A 14,133-nucleotide genomic window follows, 5' to 3' on the forward strand; every position below is an offset into this window, starting at 1 on the left:
TTTATCGAAATACATGGAATAAACAAGCTTAAAACTTTATTAATACTTATTTAGGTAGAACAGCACAAAGGAGTCTTAGTTAACAAAGCATACAACTTTAATGTACAAAGTTAATAATGTCTACCTTATTGTTGCGAACGACCCCAACATAGTCTGCCTGAGGTGGTAGTTCAACGTGTAGCTCAGCTTCATAGGCTCCTTCACCTTCATTCTGCGCATTTACAGTCAGAGTTAAGGGATTATCATCCCCAATATACAGCTGCTTTCGATCCCTGAAAATGAAATGGCTCATGATTTAGTAATTTTTAATTGACAGCTTTAAGTAAATCACATTCATAGCAAGTTAAAACTGTCAGAAATACTCAGCAGGTCAGCCTGTATCCGTGGAGACTTAACATTTCAGAAGTTAATATCTAACATTGGGAAAGCTGGAGATAAGCACTTTAAGATGTGGAGAAAAGGGAAAAGGGATGGAGATAAGGAGAAGTTCTGTCACGGTATGCAAGGCAAGAACGACTGAATCGCACAAGGGATGATAGTGCAAGATAAAATAGGGTGTCAATCAGAATACTTGGCTTAGAATTTGCTGACCACAGCTCTCTACAGCTGCCTACCAGACACACAAAACATTCAAAACTATCTTTAGCCAATCTAGCAATGTGATTTTCATATAGTGCAAGGCCTTATACAGGCATATCACATCGAGTCAAACATAGCTTAAGTTCTGATTGATGCATGACATCACAGAAATCATCTGAAAATAACTTGGTGGTTGGCAAAATCATTGCTGTCATTTTGTTCTAAGGCTTTAACATACAAAAGGCTGCTTTGAGGTTACTGACTGGAACGTGCTTTGTGAACCATATGGGGAAGACATTAATGGACTTACTGACTGCATCACTGGCTACATCAACTTCTGTGTGGACATTGTAATACCATCAAGGACTGTTCGCTGCTTTCCCAACAACAAACCATGGGTCACCAGTGATCTAAAGGCTCTTCTCAACCACAAAAAGAGAGCCTTTCAATCAGGAGACAGAGAGGAATGTGCAGAGGGAGCTAAAGGAGAAGATCAAGGTGGCTCAAGAGGAATATAGGAGAGAGCTGGAGAACAAGTTTGGGCAGAGTAGTACACGGAAGGTGTGGAGAGGCATGAAGAACATCACTGTCTCCAATTAACCCATCTGTAGAGCCTCGGAATGGACTAAGGAGTTAAACCAATTCTTCAATAGGTTTGACAACTGCCCTCCTATTCACACCCCCGTCAGAACACCTATCCAGATGCAGAGGCACCCAATACTCTCTCAGCACCAATGCCTCCACTCCCCCACTCCAATCCCCTCAATCCCCTGTGGTTTGGCTATCAGGAGCACACTGGTGTTAATGATGCTGTCATCTAGCTGTCTATTCCTATTTGGATACGCAGGGCAGCTCTGTGAGGATCATGTTTTTTGATTTCTCAGGCGCCTTTATACCATACGCCACTCATTGCTGGGGGAAAAGCTCCGTTCAATGCAAATTGACACTTCCATTGTATCCTGGATAATGGACTAACTAACTGGCAGACCACTGCATGTGTGACCTCAGAGTTGTGTGTCAGACATGGCGATAAGCCACACTGGAGACCCACAGGGGACTGTAATGGCTCCCTTCCTATTTACCCTGTATACCTCTGACTTTAGATAAAACACTGGGTCATGTCCTCTGCAGAAATTCTCTGATGACTCAGCAATAGTTGGGTGTATAAAGGGAGGACGGGAGGATGAATACAGGGCCCCAGTGGAGGACTTTGTCATATGGTGCAAGCTAAATCATCTGCAGCTCAACATCAGTAAGACAAAGGAGATGGTGATGGACTTTAGGAAGATTAAGCTCTCATTGCTCCCTGTTACTATTGATGGTGAGGACATGGATGTGGTGAGGAACTACAAGCACTTGGGGGTGCACCTGGATGACAGACTTGAGTGAAGCACCAACACAGAGGCTGTGTACATGGAAGGCCAGACACCTCTGCTTCCTGAGGAGATTAAGGTCCTCTGGAATATGCAGGCCTCTCCTTCACATGTTCAACCAGTCTGTTGTTGCCAGTACAATCTCCTATGCAGAGTGTGCTGGGGCAATGGCATCAACACAAATGATGCCAACAAGCTCGATAAACTGATTAGAAAGGCTGGCTCTATTATTGGAGCCAAAATGGACACACTGGATGATATTACAGGACAAAAGAACCCTATGGAAAATCCTGGCAATTCTGGACAATGTTTCTCACCCTCTGCATGCCCCCTTGGCTGAACAGAGGAGCACTTTTAGTAATAGACTAGGTCAACTATGCTACTCCAAAGAGCACTGTATGAGATCATTCTTACCCTCAGCCATTAGGCTCTATAATGAGTCAACCTATAGCTGGAGAATTGATGACCCCCTCCTGTGATGACCCCTTCCTGTTAAGACTGCTAGTGGCAACTTATTTTTTTATTCTTTCTACTTCTCTTCCAATATTTAGATCCGTGCACTTGCAATGCTACTGTGACACTGAAATTTCTTTTGGGATCAATAAAGTATTTACCCATCTAAATGTCATGGATGTATTCAAATACCAATTTTAAAAACAATGTAGCAATTACAACTTAGAAGACAAAAAAAGAATATTAAAGTCACAAAGAATAATGATTTGTTTGTGCTTCCCACCTAGCCTGCGTTTGGGTGTTGGATGTTGACACCTGAAGTCACTGCCACAGTCTGGACACCACATTTGCTTTGGAGACCCAAACTTGCTGACATTGTCAGGAGCCAACATGGGCAGATTGACACTGAAAAACTGACATTTCACAAAAGATCAGTCTAGTATGTTGCTGATGTAACTTGGGGAAGAAAAATCTGTGACCTGAAAAGCTGACTGTTCTGTCTCCACATATGGTGCCTAACCTTCTAAGTACTTCCATAACTTCTGTTCTTATTTCAGATTTCCAAAATCCACATGATGCCATTGTGCAAGCCTTTTATAATAAACACAAGAAAATCTGCAGATGCTGGAAATCCAAGGCAAAACACACAAAATGCTGGAAGAACTCAGCAGGTCAGGCAACATCTGTGGAAATGAATAAACAGCTGATGTTCCAGGCTGAGACCCTTCATCAGGACTCTGGATTTTGGTTAAATTGAATCCATCAACAGCTTTATAAATGGCAATCAGGAAATCAAGGCAACTGCTGGACAGTCTATTTGAACATACCCTTGCACGTTGAGTTTAAGATCAGGTTTACAGATGTCGTCTTCTCCACAATCCAATAAGATGTGTGCCTGCAGGAGAAGAGGGGGTAAAATTCAATCACAAATCAAAACAATGATAAATATATGAAGCAGGCCCATCCAGCCCCCAGAATACAACTTCATTCAAGAGCAAATATTATTAGAAATGAAAAGTCAATTTCTCTGCTAAACCCAGGTGAAAACTCTTACGTAGCACCTCATAAAGCAGAGATTCTGCATTGTAGCTGCCACTTTCACAGGCAGAGTGCCAGGATGAAATGTCAGAAAAACTATGTTCAAGCTCTAGTACAATCTGCTTTGAACACAGCACTCAAAGTCATGCAGACAACATGTTTGGGTACAGGCTGAACCATCAGTTCTGAGGACCATTAAATATTTTGCACAAGAAATCTGCTGAAATGGATACAGGTATGCAAGCCAGAAAAACAAAAAGGCATTCATCTCAGACGACAAGTAGCTCCCAATCTCAGTTTCCGATTCAAATGATTGATTGGGGTGAAGCATAAATAATGAGTTGCACACTTCCACTCCCGACTGGGAGGAAAAATGTTAAGGCAACCAATAGGGCTGCTCTTCCCCCATCTCCCAAAATGAGGCTGCTTGCAATGAAGGATGGGTGGAACAGGTTCCTTACCTGCTTTAGTGGCCAGGGAATGGTCCATGGCCTAAGTACTTGGAGGGCTTGGAGAAAAGGGACAGAGAAAAATAAATTGAAGGGATAGAAGTAAATGTGAGCAGTACCAGCATTTTAAAGCCACGAGAAAATATCTAAGGTACAAACCATTAGCCAAGTGCACCTCAGTTCAAAATGTGAGAAAAGTGAAGATTACTAACCTGTTTGGAAATATTATCTGGAGTGAATTGATTGAGGATCGGTTGCAGCCCATTTATCTTTGTTGCAGTAGTTAAATCTAGGCTGTATTTCATATAGATAACAATTTTATTTAATTTGTCTCTGAACTCTGTCTCATCCTGTAAAGTAAGATAAACACCATTTTGTATGTTTTGAGTGTTTCATTCTTAAAATTCCTACAAGCTGATTAATGAGAAAAAGGCATGATACATTGCATAATCCACAGTAAACTAACTCATTTCCAGATTTGAGAGACTAGGGATTATAATTTATGACTATCACCATAAAAGGAACTAAAACGATTTACTGCACAAATCCATTCGGGCGATCGGTCATCAGCAAGACAAACTGTTAATACAACAGCAGGCAACACCAGTAGTAACATTAATGTTGGTTTGTTAACTTGATACCAGAAGTAAAACCCCAACTCAACAATAAAAGCAATACCACAAAGATTTATGCAACAAAGATTAAAGCACCTGTGGCCATTTTAAGATGCACTAACTGAAATGAATACACGTTCAAACCCATTACGACAAATATAACACCTATCCAAATGGTCTACATCAGAACTTGTTAATTTCTTTAAAGAACATTGGTGTTTGTATGTGTTTCCATTTTCATCTAAATAAAAACAGTTCAGCTAAAGAATAAAACAAGTGTATGCGACACATATTGAAAGTGGTAACGCATGAAGGAGCAGCAGATGGTTCTCATGCCACCTGCCTCAGAACAGCATTAGCATGGCAAGAGGGTGATGACAATCTGTCAACCATCTTAGCCAAGGATGGTATATACATACCTTGAGGGGACATTGAAATGGAGAGCAAATGCTTTGCACCATAAATCAATTATGCATTGAAAAACAAACCGCTTTCAAGAGGAAAAAATATTCCAAAAATTAACTACATACTCTCAGATAGGCTTGTAATTCTTCACAAACTTTTCTTCGTTTATTTTCCACTTTCATTTTCTTCTCATAAGAAGAAAGAGAACTATGAAGAAACATAGCTCTCTTGATAGCACCCTTCTGCTTTAGTTTATCCAACTGTAATTCCACATTAAAATCTGAAAATATTCCAAGGAAGGAAAATAATAATCAGCAAATTAATAGAAAAAATTCTTTGAACACTGGCAATAAAACATGCCTTTGCAACGTGACTATTGCCTCAATTGTGTAAATAAGTGTTGTTCATTAATAAAAGTGAAGTTTCTCCAGTGACTTCCTGCAGAAACACCATCACATCTACAGTCTTTACCAATACAAGCATATGTCTTAGAGCACTTTAGAATGCAGAGGAAAGAGATGGTCCCAGACAGGAAGGAAAATGAAGTTACAGTGGAGATATTTTAGAAACTGAGAAAGCATTATGTAAAAAATTAAACTCAATTTAGCCTGATGCAGTATTTTGAGATCCTTTACAGACAATTCTTCTAGCAAAGAAAGCAAAAGATTATACACAAGAGAAAAGGTCAAAGATTAAATTCCAAACTGTGTTGTTAGCTGGACACAAGCTGAAGTGAATATACAGGAGCACATAGGCACTTCAATGTCTCTGATCAAACAGGCAAGGTGACCATTGCTCTTCAGCACATCTAATGAACTCTGCGTACAAGTTCTCTGCTAATTAACCAGCCAACACTTGCTGTTTGAGCTCACAGATGCAAAACAAATTGCTCAACTTCTAAAAGTGCAGGACGATATTAATTGCAGGACAATATTGGAATTTGCATGTATGTTCTTCAGGTCTCCATCTACCTTTGAGGGGAATGGGGCAGAGGTGAGACAGCTACCGGCTACAGCTTGGCATGGCAGTAACATTACATACACAAAGCACAGTGACAGCACGCAGGTTACATCTGCGCCACAGATGGGTCCATCCAGCCCGCCCACTGTCTTAACTCCTGCAGCCCAGCGATGTTTGCTTCAGTCCTGCCCACACTCATCGCTCTGGCTACTCTGAGGTTTCCTTTTCCCAGTCAAGTTTCCGGTTGCACGCACTTTAGTGCTTGTGGTGTTAATTTACCAATTCTGATTGATTGAGGTGTGGAACTTTGCTTGGAACAGTTCATTCAGGAAGTTGTGCTGGTCCGCTGAAACAGTAATGGATGCAGCACATGGGCTGTTAACAACTACCTCACAGGCTCCAAGTCTAACTGGACAATTAAAGTAAAAACTGTTTCTCATCAAAAGATACATTCAAACATTTTTTTAAAAAAATTGTTTATTTATTGAGATGCAATACCGAATACGTTGATCCTGCCCTTTGAGCCAAGCCACCCAGCAATCCCCCGATTCAACCCTAGCTTAATCATGGGACCGTTTACAATGACCAATTAACCCATCAACTGGTATGGCTCTGGACTGTGGAAGGAAACTGGAGCACCCGGAGAAAACCCACGTGGTCACAGGGAAAACACAAACTCCTTACAGACGGAAGTGAACCCGGGTCGCTGGTACCGTAAAGCACTGTGTTAACCACTATGCTAAACTGCCTGGATCATTCACATGGTAGTAAGGAATACCAGTGTGGAGTGGAGCAGTAGAACTATGGCATTTGGCTGTGTCTGGTCACGTGCAGCTAAAATAAAACAGGTTTGAATGGCCATTGAAAACTGATTACTGTACTCATCTAGTCCTCCCGGAAAATAGTAATGCTCCACACATTCACCTGGGACTATGGATAAAAAATAACTGCAGTAGTACCTTTCTAGCATTAGATGGCACCATAACACACTCTGGCAATGACAAACATCCAGGGCATAAAAACAAGAGAACTCCTTTGCAAGGGATGCTGGGATGGGCTTGACTGATCGTAGAGTAGGTTAATATAGGTCAGCACAATATCGTAGGCCAAAGGGGTATACTGTGCTGTACTGTTCTTTGTTCTAAGAATAATGTTACAGATGTACTAAGACGTGCTTCTCACAGTCACAAGAAACACTGGTCTCATAAAAGCTTTAAATCCTTTGGTGTTCTAGTGTTAAATCTTGCACTAAAGTACCAACCAAATAGCAAAATTAATGCTCACTGGCTACAATAATTTTTGCAAATATCAATTGATTCAAAAATTTCAGGGTCATCTTTTCAGTATGTTTCAGAACATTAAAAAGAAATTTTGCACATCAATAGATCAGTGTTAAAACAAACAAAAATATGCAGATATCTTTCTTCATCGAGATTAAATGCATACATTTAGCCTGGATTTATCATGAAGCTCTGGAATTCAGGGAAGAGAACAGAGATGTCCTGAAATGTACTGATTTAACAAAAGAGGGATTGTCAGTAATGACGTGGGTCAGACATTAGATGCATCAAATTGGGTAGATCCTCAAGTCCTGACCAAGTATATCCTGGGATGTTTTGAGAACTGGGGGAAGAAACTGCTGGAAAGCTGGCAGAATTTTTTTTTAACCTTCCTTAGCCACAGGCGAGATCTTAGAAGACACTGGAAGGTGGCCAATGTTGTGTTTTTTTTTAATGAAAGGCTGCAAGTACAAGCTAGCAAATTACCTTAAGGTAATTTCTACACTTATCTGTACATTGTAGACACCAGTAGGTGTTATCAGCTTTACAGATAAATGGTGGAGTCTGTAAACAGTTTTGCTGTGATTATAGTTGTAAATTCTAGGCCAGTACTTTCTTGCTAACTATTCCAAGTTGATTGTGAATTACACTTCATCATTTTCAATTTACATATAATAGATCATACCATGGCATTTCACTTGTGTCCTATCAGATCTCATTAGACGCAAGCTTAGATCAGCATTCAGCCAACCACCTCACATTTACTTCTTACTGCACTAACGCATTGAAGAGCACACAACCTTTTCACTTTAAATCAGAATCCAAATGGCAGAATCAATAACTATAGTTATATAAAAATTGAACAAAACACTGACAAGGCAGAACTCACCCAAGTACTCTGTGGCATTTTTTCCAAAGGCACTTAAGCAAAATGTAACTGTGAAGCTAATAAAATACGAGATTATCAGCAAATTTTACAAACCCAAAATGAAAATTTAACTTCAATTTTAATTTAAATACAAGTATGGATTAAATACAAAGAGCTTGATGTAAAAATACAACACAAGTTCTAAAATTAATTCCCTGAGCCTCTACTTCTTTTGCTTCATTTAAAATGACACTGAAATCTAAGTCCATCTGTTCTCATATTACATGTGGCTGTCAAATTTTGCTTAATATTTAGAAACAGTCATTTATTACTCAATTAAAAGCTGCATACATTGTTATATAAACTCTTGCACATATAATTTTATTAAAATTTTGAAAATTATTGTTTTTTAAAAAAAAAAGTGAAGGTACAAGTGCTGAAAACTAGAACATTTTCCATTTCAAGTACCCGGGTAACAATGTGGGCATTTGGAAACCATCAACTGCTGGATTTCCCCATCCATCAAAATCTCTGGAAGGAAATCCTAATGGAGAATATAGTAACAAAAATAAAAATCCAGAAGTTTCTGAGGAACCAAAAAAATCTGATCAGCTTAATTAACTCTGAGTTGGAAGATAGAATATTCTCATGCCCATCTTTCAATGTATAGCAAATATATAGGAATAAGGCAGCCAAGGAGATACATAGGCCTTTAAATGTTCTTTACATCAAGCAACTTGTGTTAAGACAATCAATATTGCAATTTGCATGCAGTCACCAAATACCAAGTGTAATGAACTCCTCTGGCTAAGAGGAGCAAATTTATTCCAAATTTCGAAATATTTCAACTCCAGTCGGCCCTCCTTATGCGCGAATTCAACCAACTGCGAATCGCAAAAACCTGGAAGTGCTCTTCCAGCACTTGTTGTTGGAGCATGTGCAGACTTTTTTTTCTTGTCATTATTCCCTAAACAATGCAGTATAACAACTATTTTACATAGCATTTACATTGTATTAAGTATTTATAAGTAATCTAGAGATGATTTAAAGTATACGTGCGTGGGTTATCGTGGATCGGGATCGGAAAAAACCGTAAGTTCGCTTACTGAGTAAGTCGGAACAGGTACATCCAGTATTATCTAGCTTCAGTTAGTCAAATGTTTGTCTTTGTATATATTTTACCTTTCTATGCATATAAAACACTTAACATATGTTTCAGCGCCAGGCTCGGGAACCGTGTGAGCCAGTGACAGATCGCTTTCGAGTGCGCTCTCCACCGCGCCGGGTTGATGTGGAGGATCAAAAACCCAAAACCCAATAATTAAACCACTGCGTTGCTTAGTAATAATTGTAGCTTTCATCGGGGCAGGGCCTTTCTCACTTTATCCTTTAAAATTGTTCCAATCATTGACCGACATAGCCTAACACTTTTCCAATGACCAATGGCGTTTCACCTCTTTCCGATCGCTTTATTATTTCCACTTTATTTTCAGTCGTGTTCGTGACTACTTTCACGAACAGAAACACTGTGGATTCAGATCTCTACTGGGTGAAATCCTCCCAACTGAGATAATAAACGTGCAGACAGTGAAACTGAGATTCAATTGAGGTCATACAACAGGGAACACAAAGTCACACAAAATAATGGTCTTCCAGGGAAGCACGTCATCCAAACAATCGAAAAACGGTGAAGGAACAGATTTAGACTCTTTGTTGAGCTGTGAAAACTAAGCAGACTGTGAAAACTAGAATGATTTTGCACTTCACCGGTTATATGGGAGGCAGAATAAAACTCTCATCCAAGACCCCCGAGAGATAACCTGAACACTTGCAACCGACTTGGAAATGAAACTATGCACCATCACCAGTTCTAGACTCACAGCAGCAGCATGGCATGGAGAATTTTAATACTTTGCTAATGCAGTGGAATTGCTACCAGTTACAGCTATTTTACAGGTTTGAATGACTCAATCATCAGAGATTAGATTATTTGTGGAACAGGGGAGTAAGGGCAGTCTGTACTATCTCAACTTGACTCAGGAGCAACAAGTAATTTCTTCCTGATGCAAATCATCAAGCTCAAGATGGTGCTGATAAAAACAAAAAATCAATGTGTACTGTTTGTGTACAAGAAGATTATAGTGAAGCCAGAGAAGAGATTCAAATCTGAAGGTGGTGAACCCAAGGAATCGAGAGAGCGATTGATGTACAGCTCCAAGCAGCAGAATACAAGATGTAGGCTGATAAAAAGGGATACACGGTGACTGCTTGAAGATCATGAAGACTGCTTGTTCAGAACAAATTACTTCAGATCACTTCAGCTATGCAACTCACTGAAAAATGTGTACTCTCTTTTTAAAGAAAACTATAAGACAAGCATGACAGAGTCCTAAATGAAAAGTAAAACTGGCAGAACACCCACTAAAATGCTTTCAAGGGGCCCTGAAAAAAAGTGAAACACAAGTATATCCAATGTGGGATATACTGAGAAAGCAAACAGAGGACTGAGAATTTGTCCACACCCAACAGATCGTAATGCAGGTATGAAGAGGAGCCTTTACCCTCCTCAGAGCTGTATTACGCACAGTAGCATCATGGCTAGCATTCCACTATTACAGCAGCAGCTGTACGATCGGGGTTCAATTCCCCCTGCTATCTGTAAGGACCTTAATGCTCTCCCCATGACTCCCCGGCTGCGCCGGTCTCATCCCGCATTCCAAAAGGTGTATGGTTAGGGTTAGTGAGTTGTGAGCATGCTAATGCTGGCACCAGAAGCGTGGCGACACTTGCAGTTGCCCAGCACAACCCTCTCTGATTTAACTGGACACCAGTGATGCATTTCACTCTCTGTTTTGATGTGCATGTGGCAAATAAACCCAAAGGGAGTGTCAGAGAGTCTGGGAGGGGGCAGTGCTGGAAATACATGTTATGTTTGTCAAAATTACTTTAACAATTGCCCCATCTGGACAACTGCTTTCTCTGTTGACAATGCAACATGATAATATCCAGGGAAGTATGCACCAGGGTCTCTGCTCGTCTCCAGACATAAGGTACCTGCTGGCTTGATAGTAGGCATACAGTGAAGGAATACCACTCATTAGTCAGCAAGTATTTAACAAATTGCCTTTGATAATTTAAATAATTTGCTATCCTCCAGTGTTTTCAGAAGCCAGGCTTCAGTGAGCACAGTACAAGTTACTGCATTTAAGTAATTTCATCGGATAAAGAACATATGAAATGACCTAGCCACACACGAGTGAACTAGAAAGAAAAGTTCAGTTGACTAAGATCCTGAAAGTCCCTCGATACACACAACTGAACTTACCAGGACACCATCACATTGTCTCTGAGCGTACAGCTTTTGTTTTCTGGATTCAACACCGATGGGCTGACTTCTAATGAAGCATTCACATGAATTACTGGTCTGGCTCTGAATGTTAAAAACAAAACAGAAAGTATTCCATTAACAGCTTGTTGGAGAGAATCTTAAAATGTCATTTTCTGCTCCAGATCACAAGAATCAGAAAAATCCATGATTTTCGACCAGTTCAAGTTGTAACATCACATTGCACTGCATCATAATTAAAAACTAATATGATTGTACTCATTGCAGGTCAATCACCTCTGCCCTGTGGCCACCCTGCAAGAGTTCATCAGTGCAGCGACTTGTCCCAGCTTTCAGATGCTTCATCAAACAACTTTCCTTGCACAACAAGGTCAGAAGTGAGGATATTTGCTTGCGATTGTTTAATGCCAAATTCCACTTGGAAATTCCTCAGGAAATGCCAGAAGTCCCTTCTTCATAAATCAATATCATGAGTCTGATCTTGATGCATGAAGATCAAATTTCCAGCTCTTCTCCTATATACCTCAAAGATATGTGGATTGGTAGGTTAGCTGGCCAGTGTAAACTGCCCCTTCTGTGTGGTTGAGTGGCAGGACATGATTAATGATTAAATGTAAATGGGTGGTTGACTGTAAAGCTCAAGTGAACTGAAAGGCTTCTTCTGTGCTGAATCCCTCTATATCCATGCATCTAACCTCACCAGAAGGCAGCATCAGCGTTGAAGGGCTATTAAGAAAGGGAAATAAGTGCTGGCCTTGCCAGCAACGTAGGTTCTTAGAAATCAAACCCAATCAGATTTGTTTTTCTGTCATTCTTCTAAAATTCCAAAGAGCATGGGCATAGTCTGCAGATAATCCACCCAACCCAGGAACAATCTGATAAAACTTTCTTGCACTCCATTTATAGCAAGTAGCATTGCTAATATCAAATTTCACTGAAATATTGGGAAATCCAGCCCTATGTATACTTTATTACAAAACATTTCACTAGCAACATAACTTCAATTTTAATCTGTAAAATCCTGCAGTATATCTGACCAGAAATCTATCTACTAACTGCAACTGATTTACAATTCATTGTTATGAACTGTGCAGCAGCAGGAATGCATTAAGGTAAATGTTATATTTCAGCTTATTGTTTGGTGATGGCCTTTTTACTCTAATTTCGACCTGGTACTATTAAAGTGATCTTGATGTCACTGAAGGTACTGCATTGTACTCAGTGTCAAGCTCACAAGGATGCCACGTGATAAACATTTAACATGTCAGCAGAATTGAATTAACACACACCCACTGTACTATTTAACAAGTAGTATCATTCCAGAGCTCAGCACATCGTTTCAATCTTACTCTTAAAAACTACTTTAACTTGGGCTTTCTGGGACCCAACTGTAAATATTATTTAGAATTCCTTTGAGACCACTAAGTGTTTTGCTTACAATTGTGATCTAAATACATCTCTTTCCTAGAAAGTTCACTTGAACAAAGTATTTTCAGGAAAAGTAAGCAAGTTACTTTAGATTAGAATGTGTTCAATAGAATTCCTGTTCCATGAAGTATGATGTCAGCATTGGGAGGCTTATTCCAAAATTATTTGCATCCATTTTTAAAAAAATAAACATTACTGAATTCATAGAATTCGTAGAACCAGCTGATCACAGTTAAGTGATCAGCTCTGAGTAAAAATACTGTATCTACCTCCCACAGCAGCCAACTACCCTCAAAGTTCATCATGATAAGTTCAGGATTTTCAGACATTTTTAGCTCTAGCTTTTCTTTTAAATTTTGGAAATGCTTAACACTAACCATAAATGGACATACAAATCCAACCGAGAATAAAAAGCCCAGCTGTACTGGCCTAAATTAAAAAATAAAAATATTGCTTTAACTCATTTCCAAGTTTATGCCATTGTTAAAACAAAAGTGAAGATGAAAGCTATTCTAGATCAACCTGCCCTTTCAGGAGGTAATTTTATTCTGCGTTACATCACAGTATCTCTAAATAGAGCAATTTTGTCCAATTGCTGATTCTCCCCCAAAGTTAGAGAGCATGTCTGCTCTTCTCTTCCCTTTGACATCTCCCCAAGGCATAACTTGGCTACTTGTAGCTTAATCTCTCTTCATCAGCCTGTACCACCACATGTTGTTCAATTGGTCCCACCTTATCGACGAATTTTCCTTCTGTTCTCTGTCCCTCCCCATTTTCAATGCAACTTAATACTTTACTTCCCAGTTTTGCCAGTTTTGATCACAACCTTGAAGCATTAACACTGTTACTTTTTTCACATTTCCTGCATTGCCTGCTGTGTAACCCCAGCATTTTCTACTCACTGTCTCTCACTTCAAGGAAAATTGTTTTGTTCAGCACTTGGACACAGATTAAAGAGCAACTTCACTGTTATTGAAATCAATAAAAAGTACACACCCAATTAAGCTTAATACATCAAATCAATAGCCACGACTGATGCACTTATGAGCCACAGTGTTTGGCATAACTTCTAAACTAATCTGAAATGCAATTCAAAAATAGAAAACTTTTCCTGGACTCTCAGACCATTTTGATGCTGGTAGAGCAAAACAGATTTTCACTATAATTGATACACAGAGCATTTTCAGAATGAAAATTCAGCATCAATGTACATTATTCTACATTGTATCAGCCAATGCCCTGAAAGTCAGTAAAAAGTTAGTTTCATAAGTGATTCAACAGAAGGTCAAAATGAAGGAGTGGAAATGTTGAACACGCATGCATACAAGAACATTTTCTTC

At 39.5% G+C, this 14,133-nt stretch overlaps 1 protein-coding gene across 1 annotated transcript in view; it reads right to left on the reverse strand.

The window, feature by feature from the left end:
* Positions 1–14,133, reverse strand: part of itgav (integrin, alpha V) — a 106,754-nt gene that overhangs the window by 25,086 nt on the left and 67,535 nt on the right. The window contains exons 15-20 of the mRNA XM_073047046.1: positions 11,345–11,449; positions 8,041–8,096; positions 5,037–5,191; positions 4,105–4,242; positions 3,233–3,300; positions 125–272 (exon numbers count right to left, since the gene is read on the reverse strand). Of these exons, the coding sequence (XP_072903147.1) occupies positions 125–272; positions 3,233–3,300; positions 4,105–4,242; positions 5,037–5,191; positions 8,041–8,096; positions 11,345–11,449 (670 nt within the window). The remainder of the gene's footprint in view (positions 1–124; positions 273–3,232; positions 3,301–4,104; positions 4,243–5,036; positions 5,192–8,040; positions 8,097–11,344; positions 11,450–14,133) is intronic.

Source organism: Hemitrygon akajei, chromosome 5, assembly GCF_048418815.1.
Source record: "Hemitrygon akajei chromosome 5, sHemAka1.3, whole genome shotgun sequence".
NCBI lineage: Eukaryota > Metazoa > Chordata > Chondrichthyes > Myliobatiformes > Dasyatidae > Hemitrygon > Hemitrygon akajei.